The sequence below is a fragment of the Rhododendron vialii genome, chromosome 7a (genome assembly GCF_030253575.1).
Source record: "Rhododendron vialii isolate Sample 1 chromosome 7a, ASM3025357v1".
NCBI classification, from domain to species: domain Eukaryota; kingdom Viridiplantae; phylum Streptophyta; class Magnoliopsida; order Ericales; family Ericaceae; genus Rhododendron; species Rhododendron vialii.
The window spans coordinates 27,034,692-27,049,205 of record NC_080563.1 but is presented as its reverse complement, the minus strand read 5'-3'; the positions used below and the strand labels follow the sequence as shown (position 1 = coordinate 27,049,205).

At 40.0% G+C, this 14,514-nt stretch overlaps 1 protein-coding gene across 4 annotated transcripts in view; it reads right to left on the bottom strand.

Annotated features, from left to right (window-relative positions):
- LOC131332049 (putative L-ascorbate peroxidase 6) overlaps positions 1 to 12,156 on the bottom strand; it is a 43,325-nt gene extending 31,169 nt beyond the window's left edge. Inside the window, exons 1-7 of one of the 4 annotated variants that reach the window (XM_058366084.1) lie at positions 11,884 to 12,156; positions 9,716 to 9,818; positions 8,377 to 8,501; positions 5,629 to 5,699; positions 5,372 to 5,417; positions 5,137 to 5,233; positions 4,832 to 4,915 (exon numbers count right to left, since the gene is read on the bottom strand). In XM_058366084.1, coding sequence (XP_058222067.1) covers positions 4,832 to 4,915; positions 5,137 to 5,233; positions 5,372 to 5,417; positions 5,629 to 5,699; positions 8,377 to 8,501; positions 9,716 to 9,818; positions 11,884 to 12,049 — 692 coding nt within the window. In that variant the 5' untranslated portion in view covers positions 12,050 to 12,156. The remainder of the gene's footprint in view (positions 1 to 4,831; positions 4,916 to 5,136; positions 5,234 to 5,371; positions 5,418 to 5,628; positions 5,700 to 8,376; positions 8,502 to 9,715; positions 9,819 to 11,883) is intronic. The other 3 variants (XM_058366087.1, XM_058366086.1, XM_058366085.1) reach the window with 3 other exon arrangements.
- Between the last annotated feature and the right edge of the window lie 2,358 nt (positions 12,157 to 14,514).

Below are 14,514 nucleotides of genomic sequence, written 5' to 3'. Positions count from 1 at the left end.
CGCGACGGTTCTCGTGGGGATTGGTGTCTTGCTATTTTTGTGTTTATTTACATATAGATCACTGTTAAGCATGTTAAAAACCAATTTACTGCTTTCCTTTGTTAGAAACTGCTAGTTTGTAGTTAATTTGCATTTCTGCTGTTATTGAGTACCCCTGGGATCATTCTGGACCTGTCCCAGTCCCAGAACCCAGAAACGTGTAAACCAAGCACTGGTGTGGTTCAGACCCTCGCGCGCCCAGGCGCAACTGTCGTGCGCCGGAGCGCATTCCATCGCGCGCCAGGGCGCGACCATCGCGCGACGGTCGGCCTCTAACCAGTGGCTGACCTTGCACGGGAGCTTGGCTTTAGGTCATTATTTTGTCCCCACACTGTTTATAGGGTGTTTTGTTAATTTGTAGGCTTTTTCAGCCTTTAAACTGTATATTATAACTGCTTAGAACTGTTTATAACTGCTTGGCTTGTCCTGGGTGTGCACTGGTCCTTCCAGAGCCCAGAGGGTTTGAGAATAAGAGCTGTGGGTTTGAGCTTACTGTCGCGCGCGTGTTTTGGAGTCGTGCGCGCAGGAGTGAATAGCATGCAATGACTTGTTCAATGCATGTTGGTTTCTTCCTGTGCACGTCATTCCAAAACAGGGGCTTCCCAGTTTGTTTAAACTCCCACAGCAGTCTGTTCTCATCCTATACTAACTGCTCATCCATGCTATCATTCACATCCTGCAAACATGTTACAGCTTTAATCCCCATTAAACTGTTCCCCCGCCCTAAATGGCTAAAGAATTGATTAATCAAATAGAATCGCAAATAAATATTTTCGCAAATGCTTAAGTAGAGACCGATCTCCGGATTGGGCGAAAGGGGTGCCATAAAACCCTTCTCCTCTCGTAACCTTGCTCCCGAACCCAGATATGGTTATGACGGACCGGTTCCTTAACTTTTTCAAATCAAATTAGCGCGGCAGGTGCTTCGAAATACGGTTTCTTGGGTGTCGGACCTTCAAAACCCGAGTGGCGACTCCGAATTTTTGAGCGCGTGCCGCCTCTGCTCGCGCTCCCTCGATATCGGGCCCTCGCGTTTGGAAATCCGCCCTTTTTCCGGGCACGCTGCCCACATACCCCTAATCTTCTCAACCCCATTGGATCCTGGGAACACCATCTGGTGATAGGTGGAGGATACTGCCCTCATCTTGTGCAACCATGCCCTCCCTCTAATCGCATTATAGGAGGACGTTACGTCAACTACCAAGAAATCAGTTCGTAATACTACTGATCCTGCCCGAACAGGCAGTGTAACCTTCCCAAGGGGCCACACTGCTCCTGCACCAAACCCGACCAAGGGTGTTGTTGATTGGACCAGGTCTTCCTGAGCCAATCCCAATTTTTTAAATGCATCATAGTACAGTACCTCTATGCAACTCCCTAAGTCCACCTAGATTCTCTCGATGTCATACTCCCCAATTCGTAGGGTTATGACCAAGGCATCATTATGAGGTACCTGGACTTCTCCAAAATCCTCAACTGTAAAGACTATTCCCTCGTTGCATGTCATTTTTTCGTCCTCTTTTGTTCCCCAACCGCATAACATGTTGGTCGTGTTTGACTTGCCTCTGGAGCAACCTCACCTCATTTCTCGTATAAGGAGTAGCCAATCCATGTATCATATCACACCTTTTGGATTTTGTTCGTAATCCACTCCATTACTTTCCCATTATCTTTGGGTCCTTCCTGGATAAATTCTTTGAGGTAGCCTGGAGAGACTAGATCATCGAGGTGCCTTTTAAACATCTCACAGTCTTGTCATGTGGCCCCAATCCTTGTGGTAGCTGCAGTGCTGACTCGTAGCTCGTTTTGCATTTTTATCTCCCTCCAATCTTGGGGGCCACTTGAAATAGGGTCGATTCTTTATTCGATAAAGAATCCTAAAGATTGGTTCTTTCCAAACCGTGGTTAATGAAAAGAAAGATTTGGGGTCAGGTGCTTGTCTTTCCTTGTATGGCTCTTTCTTAGCCTGCCCATATTCTTTTCTTTCCCTATAGGTCTTGAGCTCTGGTTTATCTACTTTCATCGCAGGCCCTTTCGACTGTTCGGCAATGGCCTTGCCATCCTCTCGGAGTATGTCATCCTCCATCCTGGCACGTTGCTCAATCCGCTCTATCAATTTTGCTAATGTTGCTACCGGATTCATGTTCAGTGACCGGCGCAACTCTCCCCGAACAGGCAGCCCAGTTTTGCACGTAGCTATCGCATATTCCTCGCTACAACTTTCAATCTCATTGAAAGTCTCCCAATACTTCTTTGCATAACCTCTGATCAGCTCACTCTCTCCCTGCTTCATTGTGAAGAGACTTTCAAACGTCTTTGGGGCTCTTCTACTTGTCAAGAACCGAACAGTGAATTCCTCGGCCAACTGCCTCCATCCTCGTATAGAGCGTGATCCTAGTTTATGGAACCAAAATAAAGCCACCTTCCCCAGGCTTGAAGGGACCATTTTGCACATAATGGCATCGTCTCCATCGTGCTTGAACATAGCTTGTTGGTAATGTTTTATGTGAGCCACGGGGTCCGCGTTTGTCTCGTAAAGGACGAACGCTCCGTGCTTCACTCTGCTCAGCAGTCGTGCTTCTTGTAGCTTCCTCGCAAAGGGGGAAACAGCTATGTTACTTAGAGCCTTCTGTGCTGCTTCTCGTGCAGTCATGGTTCCGTCCTCACTCTCCTTAGTTTTGTGAGCCTTAGTTTTATCCCAATCGGTATCATGCCTCTCATACCTGTCCCTATGGTGCATCCTTGTCCCCTCTTCTTCGGGTGTGGGGCTTCGGCTCCTGCTTCTCCTTTTTTCGTGAAGAAGCCCTTCGCCGTTCTAGGATTTGGCTTGGACTTTTGCTCCCACGTTTTCGTGGAGAAGGCCTCTTCCTCCCGGTAGTGGGGATCCTACTCCTGCTCCTTCTTCTTCGTGAAGGAGCCTTCTTGTAGTCCACCATGGCATAGCTGTCTCCCCTGGAATTTCTTCGTAAAAATCCAGTCCTCAGGATGCTATCGAATCCGTTCTATTTCTCGAATCTCGTGTTCTCGTCTCTTGATCAAACGAGCGAATTCCTCAATCTCCTACCTCTTTTTATCGAGGATGTCTTCACTGTTGTGCACGTTTTTTGAGTGTGCAACTGACTCCCCTTCACAGTGGGATTTACTCCTCCGTGTAGACTCTGTAGCCGTCCTGCCCTCCCAATTCTTGGAGCCATCCAAGACGGTCAAGGGATTGCCCTTGCTTTTCATTTTTTTCCCATGTCCGCCTTCGGGCTTTCTCAGAGCGCCGGGTGGGGACTTATCTCCTCCCCCACCTAGCAAGTTCTTTGGGTCAAGCGGTGTCTTTGGATCTCCTTCCACCATGGTCGTTTTTCAAAGAAAACTCTTTCGTTTCCCACAGACGGCGCCAATTGTAAGTGGGAAAAATCAGAGAGTGCTTAAGATACCACAAAGAACGCAGCGGATACTTTGGGCCTCCTACCCGGAATCCTACTTCTCGCCGAAACCCTAATCAGCAAAACAGACAAGGGATGAGTGCACCTTTGCCTCTCATGGCGAGAGGCAAAGGCCCTCTGATGCCTAAATTAGTATCTCGTACTCATGGAAACCCTAATTATCAGTAGGAAAGTAGAATGAATGCAACATATTGCGTACCTTTTGCCTTTAGGCTAACCTTTTTTATATAGGCACATGATGCTTGCTTTCCAAGCCTCCTTGTTGCCCTAGGTTTCTCATTTCATATAGGAAACCTTGCCTTCCGAGGATCCTCTTTTCCAATCAACTGAGATCTCATACTCGTAGGGATCCTTCTCCTTATAGGGCTCCCCCTATATCGGATATTCGATTCCCCTTCCTACAAGATCTCTTTTATCTTCTGAATACTCCCACCGCCTTATCACTTGAGGCTATCGCTTTACAGGATCTTCCTTTGTTCGGCCAACTCATTCCCGAATAGACTGATCCTTCTGGTAACCTCTTCATGTCATCTGTCCCTTCAGCCAACCACCGTTCCTCATCGGCAGTACGACCTGTCTCATCTACCACGTGTTCCCACATAGCACGTGTTCAATCATTAATTGCACCTGTTCGGGTATACCTCCCTACATCCCCAATTTTTAGAAATTTTTTGTTCCGTGTTTGTGTTCATACCCGTGTCCGTATCTGTGTTACATAGGCTATCTCACTCATCATGTTATCAGCAGCATAGCATCTGCATTGCACACATTCTACATTTTATTTAATCGCCAAGGATAATTAAATGGAAAAATGCCAAAATTGAGAAATAAGCACAGAAGGGGCAATGTGAATTGCCTAACACCTTCCCCGCTTGTAACAGTAAATTCTCGAGCCCATCTCTTTCTTTGCATACCCTAAAACGGGAGTCAATTAAAAGCAAAGTTTGGAAGAAGAATTTGTTCAAACTGTGCTATTTTAAAAAGTTAAGTCGCTTTCTTCAAAAAACTTTAATGAGTGACCTAAAACATCTGAACTCAATGTTAGGTGGCAACTTCATTTTTAAAATAGCAGTCTGAGTCACATCTGTCAATTTCAATATATACACTTAGTCGCATTTTAAGTTCGAGAAGCGTCGCCTCTTTGCCCTCAAAAGTGGGTAAGCGATGGCCTGTAAAAATCGGGGCACTACAAATGTCTAAGAGCAAAAAGTCATCCAATAGAAGTATGCAATCTAAGTAAAAAAAAAGAATCAGGTATTGCCACTTTTTGGAAACAATAACCATAAAAGTAAGAACTAAAATAAACAGTTTATTGATAAAAAAAAATAGAAAAAGAATACAATATTATTTAAACTCACGAGAAGCCTTTTCTCTGAAAACACCGTTTCAGACCTGAAGCATCCAATGATTCTTGAGGAAGTTTCCCTTCAGGATCAGGCACCCTATGTAGCACCAGTACAATTATAATTAAGAATGACAGTTTGTTTGGTAACTTCTCTTCAAATATATCAAAAGATAACCACTGGACTGCTACTAAGATCCAATCATCTAAAGCTTGAATGAGAAAGCTAGGGGATGTTAATCATAAATTGACTAAAAATCCAGTTTTGCAGACTGGGTAACATTATTCCCATGGCACATTATCAAAAGAATAGCCCATTACATGGAATCTATTCTGCCTAACTGAAGTGGAATATTTGGACCTCCACACACAGAAACAGCTTCAGCTCCTGCTACTGCAATCATATCTGCCCATGATACTAATAAAGAAACAAAACTGATCAGAGTTAGCTTATGCCACAACATCTAACAAAAAGATTTGTATTGCACCAATCATTGCCCCTGTACCAGATATCCCTTGCAGCTAAAACATTTTGACAAATTGAGATGGTAATAACCTGGCTGTATCATCATATCCACTTCAGCCTTTGCTTTTCCAAGAATCTAGACAACAACGCAGCCACTGAGTTAGACAGTTGGTGGTCATCTAATAGTTCATCATTCTGGATGTATGTTCAGGCATATGAGAACTCAAGTTTTGCTTAGCAAGGAAACACAGCCAGAAATGTGGAAAGATAAATGACCATGCTTGTGGGGGTCCACAACAAACTGTACATGGGGTATGGGAAGGAGTTCAAGAGAGAAGAGAGCTTGCCTTAAGAGATTTTTGAAGGCCTGTGTTTTCAGGTCTATCTAGTTCATAAACAATAGAGCCATTCATTCCACCTGAAGTAGCAAAAGCAATTCAAAGTGAGTATACCAGACGTATGCGTGTCTGAGGGACGACCAAAAAGAAGAGGATGACTACCAACAAAAAAAAGTACAGAAAGAAGAGGAAAAAGCACCACAGCCATAGGAACAAAAAGTGGCTTCAAAATATCCAAGTTATCGTGTTCACAATTTTTTTTTTGTCCAATTTTCAAGAAGCCAATGCCCAGCTCAATTCGAAAGCGAGAAGAGATGTCACCACAGCCGAACAGAGTCATCATTCCCCAAATTGGTGTTAGTTCACTATGCCAACTAACAATCGAGCTTTTACCAGCTTTTTCATGTATGTTATGAAAAGAAAAGGTATAAGAAAATCCAGTATAGAAACTGGAGAAACCAATATGGCGCAGTGCAGCTCATGAATTTTGTCTGACACTTTCAATATGTAGGTTTCACGTCCATGCCAATAAGTATAGTGCTCTAGAAGAAATTAGTTATGGTGTCGGTGCTGTCTCAATATCGTACATTTTAACAATTGATATTGACATACTATTTTTTCTGAGCTGATGAACAGGGACCCCATTCAGGCCTTCCAGAAGAAACACAAAATACTTCTTGAGGTTTAACAGCAAGTTAATTCCAAACTAGGTCAAGGTTTTTAGTGAGAAGAGCCTGCACACTTCTGCCATATGTGGGTTAGATGGAAAATTCGAGATGTAGCTGATCTCTCTAACCAGGAAGATATAACAAGTTCTAATGTCTTTGGGGAATAATTTGGGCGTAGACTAAGAAAGTTTTAAGTTGCTTTGTCGTAGGAAAATCCTCCTTTATTGGATGTAGATTTCGCTCTCTACATAATTACTGCACAACAACAGTGTGTCACGTGTATGGGTTTGACCACCACAACGTAACAACTGCTTAATTTGATTGGCCAAGACTTGTCATCCTGCATTGTTTTGTGGTAGTATGTTACTTGATAATTCGTGCAATTTTGGGCCAATAATTGTGCCAAATTTGGCCAAAATTTTGCATGTCTACACTTTTTATGGATCCATTTGAGTTTGTGGGTCTATAAGTGTCTATACCAGGTCTACAATATTTAAAGGAGTTTTAATTTATTACTTCCCAAAAGACTCTCATTTGAGAAGTAAAAACTAGTAGCTTAAAACACGCATCCGGTCTTTCCATTCAATTGGGTTGAAAGCTTTTACTAAAGAGAGTTTGCACGATTTCTTAGCCATCCTTGTTAACGCGAAGCCCTTTTTCCTTTATTTCCTTGTTCAACACCACCTCTTTCACCAAAAATTGGTTCACAATTGTAAGTCCATGAGGATGTTTTTTTAAGACTTAAAAACCTAAAAATGACGCCTAACAGCCTATGTCAATCCCAATTCCCGAGCCATTGCCTTTAGTTAATAACAAAGGCCCTTCACATCCTCTCTATCTGTACCTTCCAGTTCCTTATTCTCTGGAAATCCAGCAACCTGTCACTTCAAGAAACCAATATCCCAAAAGCTCTAAAAATTCAACTTCAGGAGGAACAGTATTTGGTTTTAGGCTTTGAGCTGTGTAAGTCATACATCAGTACTGCACACTTTTGGATGCGCTCTGGACAAGCACAAAGTGAGTCCACTTTTATTTAGTCGGACACGTTGAGGAACCATTAGGTGATCAAAATATATTTTTAAAAAGTTGGGGCACAGCGAAAAACTCAAGTTATATTTTTTGTAAAAGAACATAAAGTTATACCACAGAGTCGAATTGTTAGAAGACAACAACCTCTTAAAACTTCAAACCTAGAAGTATAGAAAAAAATATGTGAAAGCAAAGGCAAGGATAGTTTTATTGAGCTCTCAGTGGATGGGCCAAAACGAGACAGCTACTTTTTGATATGAAACTTTTACTATTGCTATGCTTAAAGCACATGCTAATACACATCAGTTAGCAGTTTCCCAATTTTGATCTTCCAAAAGTGAGCGTCCGAGTGACATATTGTGATGCTGTTATTGATGTGAAGGCAATATTATGACCATGCTACTGAGGAATGAGTTTGGCCAAATTAACTTGTGCTCCAGGAGCAATGAAGGGTATAAAAGTTGTAGACGGGTTGGAAAGTCGTAAAAATAGCTATTTTACTGGAAAGACCAAACAAGTTGTGACACACGAAAAATCCCACAGAAATTAATAAGACAGAATATTTTCAAGTTAATCCATACGTACTGGAAATTCATGGTATGAAGTTTAGATGAAGGAAATTTGTCTTTCATAAAAATGCTTAATTTATCATTTATTTGCAAAGTTAAAAAGAACTCTCCCCCTCGGGCAAAATTTCTATCCTTAAACTTTTCAAGTGCATACTTTCACACTAGATTGAAATAAAGCCTTACATCAGTCAACATGGATTGTGATTGGTTTCAACTTTCGAGTCTCAACCAATACATTGACTCATTCTTGTTCAGCAAGTCAAACAACGAAACCAACAGTTTCAACATGTAGTAGATACAACATATAAAAAAATGGATAAAGTATTTCACGTAGAATTATGATACTATCACTCCTTGTTCAGCAAGTTAAGCAATGAAACCATCAGCGCCTATGCATACCATACCCCAAAAAGGATGCACATTGTTGACTAGAAGTAATGATTACTACAGCATTAGAAATTTTCCAAAGACCATATCCTCAAAACATATACCTGCATTGTCCTCTATTTCAAAGGTTCCTGCATCATGAAAAACCAAACGAAGTACACCAGCAGCCTTCCCCTTAGACAATACCTTTTTTACCTCTTCCTTCACAAGAAAATAATCCCTGAAGGGCCTGCACATAAAAATTTCAATGCCAGTTGTGCAACAAAGAATCACGGAAATGATAGGGATATCCAAAACTCATGCTTATAGTGACCAGTAGGCCACATTCAAAGCCAGATCAGCTGCAAATATTACCAGAATTTAAGTCAATGGAAAAACTTTGGCTACAAAGTCAAACATTTACCTAAATTAACAAAAATGATCAGAGACAATAGAGGAGTCATTTAAATAGTTTGTTTATCCAATTTCAGCTTACAATTCATGGACACAATGGTTCATAATAATTTTCTGCAATTCAGTCAAATGATTGGCAGTTTAGAAAAAGAACTACCATGTTCAAACAGACTAAAGCATTTACTTTCCGCTGCAGAATAAAACCATGAGTTTAATCCAACAGCGAAGTTTTAAGAACTACAGCCAACATTTTAATTAAAGCTAATCAACAAAAAGTACAAGACTTATCAGACCCATGCAAGTTTATCGGTCTGATCACATTCATGTCACAATTTGGAGTCTTCTCACACCAGTCCATTATCCTTTGGTGCAATTCATCCAAATGAGCGGAGGTAGAAGAAAGGATAGAATGATAAAATTCTAATTACTCCAAGGCAACTACATTAAACATATAACAATATGTTAATGGGAAAGGTTACAAGAGTAGTCCATTTGATTAGGGAAAAATATTATTGAAAGTGAAAATCAAAAGTGCCGAAAGAAAAAGGAAAAGTCAAATTATTTTCTTGCCTTCATTTGAATAGGATGAAACATTTGCTGGAAAGGTTTGAACATTCATCATTGCATAGCTTCGTTTTTTTTTTAATAATGACAAGTCATCGCATAGTTTGAGTACCATGAAAATCGATATAAAACATATGTATTGACCTAAATTAACCTTATGCATTCTAAAAAAAAACCTGCCTAGAGTAATTGATGGAAAGGAAGTATAAATCCAAATCCAATTTCTAGATATCCATTTTCATTAGAAACAATGAATCTTCTGATGTCTATCGCAGGAAACGGAAATGCAATTCACATGCAAAAGGGGGTAAAACAAAATTTTTTATCTTTTCCAATTACAATCATTCTCTTGCTAAATCAAGTGAAAGATCAAATGTTCTTTGACTTTCCATTATTATCCACCATTCTCTTGCTATAAAACATAACGCAAATCTGATTAACGTTACTCAATGAGATAAGTAACAACTGGAACTGTAATTAACTTACTCTGCAGCATCAGCATGAAATCCTGCTAGGGATTCATGTAGATTTAGAAAAAACGGTATTGTGGTGACAGATAGCATTCCTCTCCTTCCAAATGATGCAGACTCTGTAACCAATAGAATAATCTCAATAATAATAGAACTACACAATCCAACTCTGTAAGTCACTACTACATAGAATATTAACTCAAAAAAAACAAAGAGCATTTCCCTTACTTACTTGAATGTTGGCCCAAATTGCGTAGTGAGGGGAAAAACCAAAACTTCTCTTTACTCGTTGGCCCAAACCATACTGAAATGAGTTTTACCTAATTCAAGGGATACTAAATCCTCTTCACTTAAATGTTTCCAAGGTCCCCAGGCTATGGCATAGTTGTCAAAGGCACGCCTAGGCACGAGGCACAAGGTTAGCGCCTTGACAAAGCCCAGGCGAGGCGCCTTCAATGAAGCGCAGCACGCGTCTAGCCACGAAAAGCCCGCCTCTTTCAATTTGGATCACAGCCATAGGATCAAAGCTAGGTTAAATATATTACCTTCACTCTTTCAGCCTTGACTCCCGTCAACCGTAAATCTCTCCTCTCTCGATCACCAGAAACAAAAATAGTTGATCTTCTCTCTCCTCTCATCGCTTCTCTCTCGATCATTAGTCGATCTTCTCTCTTCGTGCATATAGTCAACATATATTATACTGTATATGAAAACGAAAAAGCTTTTTTTTTTATTTTTTCAAATACATATAGATAGATAGATGGATAGATAGATAGATAGATATGAGTGTGTCTATTTGTGTGTACATATAGTTATACTACATATGATAATGAAAAAGTTTTTTTTAATGCTTCCAGAAACAGTACACTTTTTTTACGTTTTTTTATGTGTATTAGGCTATATAGCATTGCTGATGCTATTTTCCTTAGTTCTTTCACCTAGGTGCACCTCGTTTCAAAAAGGCTTGCACCTCTCGCCTAGGCCCCAACAGATCTTTGCACCTCGGTGCCCCTCTCACCCTTAACAACTATGGGCTATGGCCTCCTAGTGACCCAAAAGTTTGTACTCACGCGCACATGTATATAAACATTATACATATATCTATGTTTGTATTTAAAGGTCATTTGGTGGCTTCGACTACGCAAACAAACAAAGATATTTCAAGGTCAGATTTTAATTTAGCCCATTGGGTTATTCTTATCAAATGAAGCATCTGGTTAAAAATTTTACTCCAATTGTCCGGTCCTTGGCCCACCCTATATCTATGTTTAATTTAAAGGAGTTTTACCCAAATTTGCCCAAAGGGAAGGGACACTCTTTTGCACTGTTCGTTTCGTGACTTTTTCACTTCAATAGTTCAAGCTGGCTTTCAATTTTGCTCTATTTGATTCTATCATCGATGTTTTTTAGTGGAACATTCATAAAATGGAATAACAGATAATAAGTAAATTTATTTATTCGATATTGTGTGGCTTATTATCGCATTAGAAGAAAATTGTTTAGGAAATTTTGTAAGTAATACTATATTCTTTATCGAATGATAGGTTTCGACTGCACAACAGATAGTAAAGATAGGCATCTATCGTTCAAAATGGATGTTCCCCGTGAGAGCTAACATGATTGATTTAGGAAATCTTATAGAAGAGTACTTAGGTATTAGATCGTGGCAAAATCGGTGGCGGCAGCGACGTTAGCAAAACAATGACGATTAGCATGGTAATGTATAGATATGTATGTACATGTTAATTGTTACTACAGTATATAACAATTCGATTGATTTTTTGAGAATTTAATTGTTGTTTATCTATCACAATAGGTTAATACTAGAGGCCACTACAGTATATAACAATTCGATTGATTTTTTGAGAATTTAATTGTTGTTTATCTATCACAATAGGTTAATACTAGAGGCCGGGCACACGCAAATTGGATTTTCACAACATTTTTGTAAAAATGCTTCCCACTTATTGTTTGATCATCCGACTTGCACACATATCGCGTGTCCCCCGGCCTGTAGTCACTTAAGTCAGGGCCATGGTGATATAAGTTTAAAGAATCTGCAGAATAAATATCTAGAGAGTAGAAACCAATCGCATAAGCTTCAAATTGAACTCGTAGAGAATATATGAGAAAAAAACACTAGGAGATGAAGATTGATAAATTAAAAGAATGAATAGTTTATACTTGAACCATTTTCGACGGCGGCAGTTGCAACGGATGACAAAGCTTCGATAGTTTTGCTACCGCAAGGGTGCGTGGGTCGAAATTTGGCGCGAATTTTGGATATGCGGCGGTTGGTGGCGGCGCTGGACAAGGAGGCGGCGGAGGAGACGCCGGTGGCCGTCATCATCCAAACTGACGGTTGAGAATGCGTTTGGCTTTGATATCTCAAAGAGCAGGGTACATCACATTTTACGCCCTTTAACTATGATCTAGTATCACTTTATCCCTTTCAATATTAGGGTACAAGCGAAATGCTGAAGGTATAGTTTAGTTTGTGCACCGCATAGACCAGTTTGTGAGGTCCACTCCGAATCCCTCATAGATAATTCGAATCGTTCAACAATTATAAAATAATTTTTTGAGTGGCCACATAAAAAATCAACTCAATCGAATAAGTTATCGTGGATCCTGCATTCTGAATAAAAAATTTAAATATTAGATTAAGCACTTACACATATCCAATATAAATATTGGTGAAACTGCTTCATGCACATGGGCTCTACAACAATAATGACAGACCCACGCACGTCGAATGATTTTAAACAAAATTGTATCTGAATCCGTGTGCAGAAGTCTGTGCACGTAAGATTGCTTGAGCGTACATTGGCTTAAAGCCCTGTTTTCTTCATTATTGTGTAATAATGCAAGCACACCCTGTGCAACCCTTAGACCACCAAGACTCAGGGCTCACAAACAAACCAACCCACTCGGGCTCGTGTTCATGTTCACGTTCATTCGTTAAAAGCCCACTCAATTATCAATTAGGGATTTTCGGTGGTAGAGCGTTATAAGGGTCCGTTTGAATACTGTGAAAGTAATAGAAAATGCTAGAAAGTGAAAATAATGACACTTTTTATAGTGTTTGATTAGCATGAAATACTAGAAAGTATAACAAAGTGCATTTTCTTGTACAACTCCTTAAAGCATGAATACATAGTTGTAGATACCCCAATTTAGACCCTCTGAAATACCTTTAAGCCTCCCCAATGATGATAAAAGGGTAAAATAGTCTTCAAACAGCTAAGAATAATGCTCTTTTGGTGTTTTAAAACCCAAACAAAACCTTTTCAAAAATCAAAGCCAAGCACTTAGATTTATGATCCCAGCGCTCAGGACTGCCTTTGACCTGAGCAATCAGGTCAAACCTGAGTGCTCAAGTCCTCTGTGGCAAAAGGTGGGCATTTGGCAAATCACTTTCTGCGAAATCTTTCGGCCGATTTCGGTTATGCAAGGGCACATCTTGCCCCTCTCACAAGCAATGTGATCATTTCCTTTGAATCCCATGATGGATTCCACTTTAAAACCTTCTTTATATACATGCATATATTGGAGGGGGAGGAAATCAGTTTTTTTATAATAGAGAGAGAGAGAGAGAGAGAGAGAGAGAGAGAGAGAGCGCGCGCGTGTGCACTGTATTCCAGAGTATAACACTATTTTAGAAAGAGAAAGAGCAAAAAAAATTAGTTTCCAAACCAAGTTTTCCAATCAAAACACTACTCTCACACTTTCCAAACCTTTTATTCACTCAAACATCCGACTCGTCCCAAATAAAATAGTCATCAACCACTGTTTGCAAGCACTCATCTATAAGGAGCATTGTTTTAAGCAAAACAAAGGTAGAAAGTCTTCAAAATCACTGTTTTCCCCACCCTAGAGGGAGCCACTAGGCTTAGATCAGTTCCTCATACTGACCCTGAGCCCAGTCGACCTTTACAGTAAACAAAAAGGAATCAATGAGAACCCGGTCATTAACCAAATTTCCCAAGACTTGTTATCCCAAACAAAGGATACACCGCCAAAAAGAAACGCTAAAGATCGAGGCAACCTCTTAATACCATTACCACTAGTCTAGAAGACTATAAATCCATGAAATTTGAGATAGCTCTGGTGTTTTTCATGCTCGAACAGCTCCCTTGGTTTGGTCTAACCTTACGAACATTAGTATCTGGATTACAGCAATCTTATTACTTTGTCTCATCTTGGATGGTCATATTAAAGGTGATTGGCTCTAATCCCGAAAATACGAAATTTAACCTATTGAGTCATGACCTACCCTAGATTGTTGGAAATCATCTGTACAATGTCTTAAGTGAGACTAAAAACGGTAGATCTTAGGGCTAGTCTAGGAGATTATAAATCCATGGAGTTTGAGATAGCTCTGGTGTTTGTTGTGCTCGAACGGCTCTCCTGATTTGGTCTAACCTTAAGAACATTAGTATCTGCATTCCAACAATTTTATTGCTTTGTCTTGAATGGTCATATTAAAAGTGATTGACTTTGATCCCGAATATACAAAATTTAACCTATTGAGTCAATGTCTTAAGTGAGACTGAAACCACGGTAGATCTTAGGGCCAGTCTAGGAGACTATAAATCCATGGAGTTCTCACCTAGTTTAGTCTAACCTTAAGAACATTAGTATCTAGATTGCAACAATCTTATTACTTTGTCTCGAATGGTCATATTAAAGGTGATTGGCTCTAATCTCGATAATCTAGGATTTAACCTACTGAGTCATGACCTACCCAGGATTGTTGGAAATCATTTGTGTAATGTCTTAAGTGAGACCAAGACCAGGTTAGAATTAAGTAAT